General features: G+C 39.4%; 1 protein-coding gene across 7 annotated transcripts in view; it reads right to left on the bottom strand.

Moving 5' to 3' along the window:
* Positions 1–3607: 3607 nt before the first annotated feature.
* Positions 3608–9649, bottom strand: part of BTBD1 (BTB domain containing 1) — a 47261-nt gene continuing 41219 nt past the window's right edge. For 2 of the 7 annotated variants that reach the window (XM_060408765.1, XM_060408766.1), the window contains 3 exons: positions 9289–9376; positions 5946–6120; positions 3608–5464 (listed from right to left, as the gene is read on the bottom strand). In XM_060408765.1, coding sequence (XP_060264748.1) covers positions 5415–5464; positions 5946–6120; positions 9289–9376 — 313 coding nt within the window. In that variant the 3' untranslated portion in view covers positions 3608–5414. Of the gene's footprint in view, positions 6121–9288; positions 9377–9649 lie in introns of all 7 variants that reach the window. The other 5 variants (XM_042242645.1, XM_027957101.2, XM_060408763.1 and 2 more) reach the window with 3 other exon arrangements.

The following is a 9649-nucleotide window of genomic DNA, read 5'->3' as shown; positions in this document are numbered from 1 at the left end:
AGAAAGGTAGGAGTTTAGCAATTATTTGTAAAAAAAAGTATATTGCAAATCTGCTTACTATATAACAGAATTATATAACAGATATGCAACATGTGCTCTAACTACAAATACAAATAAAATTGTGAAAATGCCTCCTCTTTCTAAAAAGCATACGAATCTAATTAACATGCCACAGTACTCAATCAACAGTGTAGAATTTAACTCTGGGTGTTTGCATTTATTGCAGTTGGCCATGGATGAGGTAAGCAGCCTGCAAGGTCCAGAAACATCAGGAAGCAATATACTTTCTTTTTTTATTTTTATTTTTTTTTGTTTTTTATTTTTTAAATTTTAAAATCTTTAATTCTTACATGCGTTCCCAAACATGAACCCCCCTCCCATCTCCCTCCCCATAACATCTCTCTGGGTCATCCCCATGCACCAGCCCCAAGCATGCTACATCCTGCGTCAGACATAGACTGGCGATTCAATTCTTACATGATAGTATACATGTTAGAATGTCATTCTCCCAAATCATCCCACCCTCTCCCTCTCCCTCTGAGTCCAAAAGTCCGTTATACTTTCTTTACAGATTCTCTACATGAATCAGGTCAAGTCTTGAAAAATAATTTCAAAACCATTCTAATCAAGCTTTCAGGCTGAAGTTGAAATAATGTTAGTAATGGTGATGATGGCCATAACAATAGTTCATATATAACTGCTAAACTCCAAACTTTCTAGCCATGTGTCCATGATGAGGTTTTAATAATAATACCATTACAGACACAATAAAACACAGTTGCCGTTTTCAGGTTTCCACAATGCTCCAGGCACTGTGTAAACTCAACATACACAGCCACTAATTCTTTTGTTTCCATTTTTACTGGAGCTCCCTGGGAAGCAGGCTGACTGCTGAGGGAGACCACTCTGTATGATTGGAATTCATGATCCCAGCCTGATCACAGGAAGGATTAAATGTTAGCACTATCTTTCCTGAGATTCAACAAGACAAACTAGAGCTAATTATGATCAGTCTTATTAAATTCCTACCTTGCCAATTTGGAAACTGTGATAAATGCAGACCTGGTATATGTGAAAGACAATTAAGATATATGATCCAGTGCTGTCAAGTGGAAATTTTCTATTAATGGTGCACCATTGGATGATACAGACCAATCATTCACGTATTTAGTTGCTAAGTTGTATCTGACTCTTTTGCAACCCCATGGACTGTAATCCGCCAGGCTTCTCTGTCCACGGGATTTCCCAGGCAAGGATTCTTTACCACTATGCTACCAGGAAAGCCCCTTATGTGAATTTATCATCTCTCAATTTTGTGCACTTATTTTTTACAGATTTTCTTTTGTTTGGTATGGTTCATAGGTAAAGAATCCATGTGCCAATGCAGGAGACTTGGGTTCAATCCCTGGGTTGGGAAGAACCCCTGGAGAAGAGAATGGCAACCCACTCCAGTATTCTTGGCTGGGAAATTCCATGGACAGAGGAGCCTGGCAGGCTACAGATCGAGGGGTCCAAGAGTCAGGACACAACTTATCAACTACCTTCATTAGATTTGTTACAATATTGCTTCTGCTTTGTGTTTTGACTTTTTGGCCATGAGACATGTGGGATCTTAACTCCCTGAACAGGGATCGAGCCTGAACTTCCTGCAGTGGAAGCTTAAGTCTTAGCCACTAGACCACCAGGGAAGTCCCTGTGCACTTATTTTTGACTCCTAAGTGCTGTGTGCTTCAGTGTTATAAAGGTTCACCTCAGGGTGAAGGAATAATACTCATGTGCCACAAAGCATGGGTGGTTTTAAGATGGAGAGAGGTTCATGAGGGCACCAGCAAGGATGCAGCAGGGTGGCTTACAGAAGGGGTGTCAGTCTGTGCTGCACACATCTTGGGAAGATGACCAAAATTCCAGAGCAGAGAGCTGAGCTGGTGAAACTCAGAGTCCCTCTGCAGGGATGACGTGGAAGCAACTCTCAGAAGTATGGCTCTAGGGCACATCTGGATGGCCAGGGTTTAAGTACATACACACTGCTGATACTGTGTATAAAACAGAGGGTGGCTCAGCTGGTAAAGAATCTGCCTGCAATGCAGGAGACCCAGGTTCCATCTCTGGGTCAAGAAAATCCCCTGGAGAAGGAAATGGCAATCCACTCCGTATTCTTGCCTGGGAAACCCCATGAACAGAGGAGCCTGGTGGGCTATAGTACACTGGGTTGCAAGAGTTGGACACAACTACAACGACTGAACACCATATAAAATAGATAACAAATGAGATAACCTGCTGTACAGCTCAGGGAACTCTACTCAATGTTCTGCAGTGAACTAAATGTTAAGGAAAATTTTATAAAGGGCATATATATATATATATATATATATATACACACACACACACACACACACACATATACACATACATATAAATATATGGGCTTCCCTGGTGGCTCAGACAGTAAAGAGTCTGCCTGCAATCCAGGAGACTGGGGTTCGATCCCTGGATTGGGAAGATGTCCTGGAGAAGGGAATGGCAACTCACTCAAGTATTCTTGCCTGGAGAATCACATGAACGAAGGAGCCTGACGTCCATGGGGTCGCAGAGTCAGACACAAATGAGCCACTAACACTTTCACATATGTATAGGTATAGGTGATTCATTTTGTTGTACAACAGAAACTAGCCCAACACTGTAAAACAACTGTGCTCCAATAAAAATTAATTTTAAAAACTGTGAAGAAAACAAAAATTAAAAAAAAAAAAAAAACAAAACAGAGCACCTGTTGAGCTTACTGAGGCCCTGAGTATCTGTGGGCCTGTGACCTCGCAGAGCAGTGGTTTCAGTGCAGCATAGAGAAAGCCTCTGTTCTCCTTGTTGGTTTAACCATACAATACACAATCCTGTAAACAAATTAATTTCCCTGGGGACTTTTGAAAGCATCCTAACTGTATTATCATTTTTTTGCATAAAGGAAGGTTAGCAAGAAAACAATTACAGAATGGACTTGAAATGATCTCCAAATGGCCATCAAATAGATGGCAGTCCACAGACATGCTGGGGGAAAAAAAAAGTTTCTCTTGTTAAATCCAGATCTGTTTATTCTGAAAGCTCGGTTGACCCTCTCCTGTTCTTTTTTCCCTTTGGGCAGAAATTCTTTGGCACCAGCGTTTAAAAAAATTTAAATGTCCACAGCCTTTGTGCTCTGTCCCCTCACTCCAACCTATTATCAAGGCCAAGGAATTCTCAAATGTGGCCTATTCTGCAATGAGCTGACCAGGCTGGGGTGGGGAGGATGAGTGGACAAGCCACTCCAGTATTCTTGCCTGGAAAATCCCGTGGACACAGGAGCCTGGTGGGCTACAGTCTATGGGTCTGCAAGGAGTCAGATGCTGACTGAGCAATTGAGCGCATGTACACACACATAAACAAAAATAATGCTAAACCTCAATTAACTAGAACTTTGATTCAAAAACAGTGCCTCTGGCAACCCATTCCAGTATTCTTGCCTGGAGAATCTCTTGGACAGAGCAGCCTGGTGGGCCACAGTCCATGGGGTCACAAAGAGTCAGACACAACTGACCAGCAAACACTTTTAGAAAAAAAGACAAGTAACAAAAAATAAAAGGATAATAGATATTTATTTATAATTCCAGGGGATGTCCCATATCAGTAAACTGTTCCATTTCTTGTCCCTTCTATGACTACTTTCAGTTACAATCGTTCAGTGTAACACACTGGAGGCAACTGAAATACCTCAAGCGTCAAACAACATTAACTTACCTCTGGCATACTGTACTTTTTAAGGCAGAAGTATTTTCTGCAGTTGTATTTTCCAGCAAAACTGAAGAGTTTTTGCCGGTTAATCTTCAGTTTACCAGACCACACATTTCAGAGTTATTCCAGTTAACTGAGGTTTACAGTCTTACGATCATATTACCAGATAGGGAAAAATTTCCCTTTTCCTCAAGCCATTTTAAGAGACCTCTGCTGCCAACACACCTCCCTATCTTCATGAAAATATCAAGTGATATACTACTTTGGATGGAAATTTTATCCTAATTACCATTTAGAAAAAATTCTTTTTAAGTTGATACTAAAAAGAATTATGATTTTCTGCACATCTTCTACAACTATTTGATAGAGCTTAATTATACATACATTTGTAATGAGATAATCATTTTCAAGGCAAAGAAAAAGTTATTTATATAAAAATTTTGCTTTATAAAAGTGTATAAATGTCATCCTGCCAATATACTTCCCATCCCCTCCTAAGGCAGCTGCACCTGTGACAGTGAGGTCATAAATATTAAATCTTATTTCTTGGATAGAACTATGTAGGTGTTCAGAAAGTATATTTTCCAGCAGGTGTGATTTTGTTGGATATCAAAGCAGTTGTTAGAGATGTTAGTATTTCATTCCATTCCTCCTTTTGTAAGATTATCACCAAATGTCGAATTGATGATGTCTGTTTAGCCAGGCACCACCACCATCACCATCATCATTTCAATTTTGGGAATTCTCAACAGCATGCCTCATTCAGAGAGATGGGTATAGTTTATATATACTATAAACTTTAAGTGATAAAGATTAAGTGATAAAGAATCCAGCCTTAAAGTACATCTTTAGATCCTCTGTTCATAACAGATTACTGTGAATTTGTACAAATTCAATTTTATTGATTAAAACTGTACTATGTAATATATTACTAGACTATTATGAAATATTTTTTCTATAAATGCACTCAAAATTTTCTGAGGCATTTGTTAAGCCTATTTCTAGCACTATGCCAAATACTAACAACCAGATATTTCAAAACTCCAAGGATGAAGTCAGCTTTCTTCATTTTCTGAAAATTAACTTTAGTAGGAATTCTGTGGAAATACTGACCTACCTCATCTTATGTAACCTTCAAAATAGTTCAAATAAAAACAAACAAAAAACACAAACAAGCTACATAAAACAAGAATCTTTCAATTATAAAACTGCTGAAATATCATGAGTCAGCTGATCTAAGAAATTATACAAGATAAAGCTGAAATAGCTGTTTTTTTTTAAACAATTAAACCCATTCTTTTTTCCCTTAAGGTTATAAGAAAATGGAAATCACCCGTTAAATCATGCAGAGATTTAAGTCACATTTATTTACCTAAGAAACCAAAATGTCTCTTATCTTACAGTTATAAATATTCATAACACTCAATCTCTTTTTTGTGACCAGTTCTTTATGCCATTGAGACTAGACTGCATGGTACTGTTTAGCCAGGATGTATTGTAACGCTGAATTAGGTATTGTTCAGCTGGATGTTATAAAGCTGAATTATGTATAAAATATTATTTCTGGTATTTGCCCATCTTCTATTGAAGTGCCATTATTATTGCCAGGAGAACTAAAAAAGAAAAAGACAGTCTTGCTAGCAGTAGGTGTTTCATGCACCACTTTCTTCAGTCCTTTTGTGCCATAGTGGGAATCTGGACCCTAAATGAGAGCAAACGGTTCATTAGTAATTTTATTTAATAAGCACTCAACTGGACGTGGCATTTCAATTAGATTAACGATCTACTTTATTTCTTTATAGCTCTTGGATAAAAATGCATGCCAAGTCATTTACTGAAAAATGTTGTTTCTGCTACAAGCTAATTAATGACTAAAAATACTGAACGCAGAGCTCGGGTATTAGAGAACAGTGAAATGGTTTTAAGAAAAACTGTTTTATCTTCTATTAAACTTGCAATCTCCTGCTCAAAGGGGCTACTAGATTCTTGTGGAGAACTAACCATTTCTTCCCAAGCAGAGCTGTGCTGAGAGGCACTGCTTTTCTCAAAGCCGTGGTACAATTTAGCTCCCAGCTTCCTGCCTTCCCTGCTTCCGCCAAGGATGTATTTTGAATGACTCTCAGCTGCTACTGAAACATGTACTCTGCAGCAAGAAGGATGAAACCCCAGGCCCCGCAGCTCACCAGGTAGAACATTCAGGAAGACTCTTACTTTGAGTGTTGCGCATGCCATGTAGCACAAGTTGGGCAGGATCTCTATGGGTTCTTTGAACATGACCCTGAATGTGTTAGCAGTTCCATCACAACTGAATCCAGTATCGTTTTGTCCCAGTGTTTGTTTTTTTTCATATTCAATGATCTGTAATTTTTAAAAGAAAAGTTAAATTTGAGTTACATCAACTGAAAAAAGTTTCCTAGAAAATATGAAGCCCTTAGGAACAGCACAGCAGGCTTCTACTTCTTTCTGTTGTCATTTTTCTCTGCCATCTCTAACCACCAAACATGGCTTGAAACACGTGGTCAGAAAATGCATTCACCACAGTGAGGATGGGAGGATGTCAGATAACTGGGCCTTGGCTGTAGAAGAGCTTCTAAAAAGGACACATGGCTTGGGAACTGGTGTTAAAGAATGTGTGGATTTTAGAAACTTGAGGGGAATGAGCCTTTACTCCTTGCTAGCCTCTGTCTTGTTGCTGGGAAATTCCTGTAACGTCTTATGTGGATATTTAAAATATGATAATTCTGTCTGTCCCATAATCTGTGCCAGGCACTGAGATACCCTCAAGGAGCTTCTAGTTATGAGAAGACAAGTAAACAGGGATGATTCAGAACAGCACCTGCAGTAGGAGAGTTGTGCTTGAGATGAAGTGGAGGAGGACAGGAAACACTGATTTTGTCAGGAAGTGGTGAGGCTACATACACAGAAGAGTTTTAAAAGCTCAAGTCAGAGGTCCAGGTTATAAGAGAAAAGTCTTCATGCAAAGGCAGTATGTGTGGAAGCCAAGGCTCACAAAGCCATCTTTTTGCATACTTCAGATAAAAAGAGTAATAGGAACACAGGCTGAACCAGGACAAGCAGTGGAAGATCAGGACAGTGGCCACCTTGGGGGGAAAGAGAACAGAAAAGATCACGCCGGATGTCTGGGGTGCTGTAATGCACTAATCCTTCATCGGGCTGCTGGTTACACAACCGAGTCCACAGTATATGAAAAGGAAGTCATACACTTATAACTATGTGTACTTTTCTGTATATACAATTGGCCCCTGTGGACGTGGAGGGCTGACTGTATGACACCATTTTATATAAGGGGCTTGAGTATCTATGGATTCTTGTAACCACGTGGGGTCCTGGAACCAACCCCTCGAGGATACGAAGGGACCACACTGTATCACAGCTCAGTAAAAAATTTAAAAGAAACAAAAGACATGCTGGCACCCAGGAATGAAGTAGTGGAGACACAAGATTTGGTTGTGGCAATGTAACCTAGAGCAAGCCACTTCACTTCTCTGAACCTCAGTTTTATCTTTTAATTTGGGAAAAAATTTGTTTGCCTTCTTCCTAAGGCTACTGTGAGAATCAAATTGTAAAACTAGAGCGACAATCATAGCAACAGACTCTGTTTCAAACACTTTACAGGCATCGGCTCAACTGGTCCTCAGAACATTATAATGTAAGTACTATGCCTATCAAAGTAAACAAGGAAACTGAGGCTTACAGGGGTCACATAATCTGCCCACAGTCACACCGTGGAGATAGCAGAGTTGAAATTCAAACCCAGGGAGATCTATCTGGTAATGTATCTAGAGGGTGCATAAGACCAGTCACTCAGTGGAAGAACATAAAGAGAAGTCCTATTTCTATTCATTTTCTATTTTATCAGCTAAGTACACCCATAACCCTGATGCCCTCCTTCAGTTTGTAAACAAGGGCTCTGGAGTCTCATGTAACAAGTGACAGGCACTGAAGGAAGAGAGGGCTCTTCAGCCATAGAGAATGATCATGGGACCCTCGCTCTCCCAGGCCTGCAGATTACACAGCCTGCCTAAGTGGGTTTACAGATCCTATTAGATAGGATCTCAACAATATATAGAGTAAAACCGGGAGTGACCATGAAAATCTTTATATCCCTCAGAGGTCTTCTGTGATTTTTTATTTTCTAACCTTTAAAATCTCTCAGATAAACAAATTTCAGTGGCTTTTGAACCTATTTGTTAAAAATATTAAAACTGTAACTTTCTGATTTATAAGAGCGATGAATTGATATGAATGATATAAATTTATAGCTGAATTTCACTAGATTTTAGTGGACAGGATTTAAAAATGAGCATGATTTCATTAGCCCAGCCAATAAAACAATTCTTCCATTTGGAATGAGGTGTCTTTTTGAGGGGGCTTCCCTGATAGCTTAGTTGGTAAAGAATCCACCTGCAATGCAGGAGATCCTGGATTGATTCCTGGGTGGGGAAGATCCACTGGAGAAGGGATAGGCTACCCATTCCAGTATTCTTGGGCTTCCCTTGTGGCCCAGCTGGTAAAGGATCCATCTGCAATGTGGGAGACCTGGGTTTGATCCCTGGGTTGGGAAGATCCCCTGAAGAAGAGAAAGGCTACCCATTCCAGTATTCTGGCCTGGAGAATTCCATGGACTGTATAGTCCATAGGTTCACAAAGAGCTGGACATGACTGAGCTACTTTGTGAGTCTTTGTGAAGAAGTATCTTTTCTGGATGTCATCAGACAAGGTCTTTGAATTATTGTGTGGTCCTGAAGACTAATGATGTATTTTGATCACAAAGTTCACTCATGTTTTCAGTATTAAAAATAGAATGTTAACATTTTGGAGAGGGCAGTTTTTTCTGTTGATGGAAGTCTGAAATATTGTTTACTTCCTTTTTTCCTTTGTGTTTTTATTTACGTATAAAATTAGTATAGTACTGCATAGGTGTATGTATATAGTAGATAAAAGTGCAATGTGGATGTGTTTCAAAAATAATTTTACTAACTAGGGCATGCAATGGAAAGTGTGGAGAACACTGGTGGACTGGGAGGGAAGCAGAGAGGTGCTTCACTTTCCTCAAGGGTAAGTGACCATGCCTTATCTGAAAAAAACTGAGGTGGATCAGACCTAAGAATGGGGCAGGGCATAGTCAGACCATCAGAGACCAGCGATGTCACCAGGAGTTACAGGCAGTTTCAAGCTCTAGAGTTCAAGTATCATGAAGAAAGCAGGTGGGTGTTTGCAGATAGCCACTGCAGATAGGAAGGGCTAACAGAAGGGGTTCCTGGACAAAGGAGAGCTCCTTATAGTGAATGGTTCTGTTAAGAGCCACAGGACCCCAATTTTCTGAAACCACAAACTTTAGATCAATTGTAAAAAGGAATCCTCTACATTTAAAATGCTACTAGCAGGCTTTCTGATGCCTTTGATAATTATACTGAAACTTGGATTTCATCAAAACAATACCTTACTGCAAAATTACATTTGTTATATACTTCAGATGGTACAGAGTGGGTGAGAAAAGTGTACCTGTATATTCACTTGATAATCCGTGGGGCCATGAATAGAGCCATATAAACCAAATCCAACTATAGAGATTCTTCTGTTAACTGTGAACCTGAGGAAATGAGAACAAATATCAAATAATATACAAAACTCAATAAGCATTCATGTTCTAAATGCTTATACATTTTTTAAGTATTACTCAGCACATCTAACTTTGCTCATAATAAAGAAAACTATTAAAAATTAAACATCCTTGGAAATGTCTTCTGCTTACCAAAAACCTCTAGCTAGAGTAACTTAATGGGAACTTAACTAGAATCTGTTGCCTGCACTGTACACCTTTGAGTCAAGCATTTCAGCCTACACGCCTACTTCTGTTGTGATA

Source organism: Ovis aries, unplaced genomic scaffold, assembly GCF_016772045.2.
Source record: "Ovis aries strain OAR_USU_Benz2616 breed Rambouillet unplaced genomic scaffold, ARS-UI_Ramb_v3.0 scaffold_85, whole genome shotgun sequence".
NCBI classification, from domain to species: Eukaryota; Metazoa; Chordata; class Mammalia; order Artiodactyla; family Bovidae; genus Ovis; species Ovis aries.
This window is presented reverse-complemented; position numbering and strand designations above follow the sequence as displayed.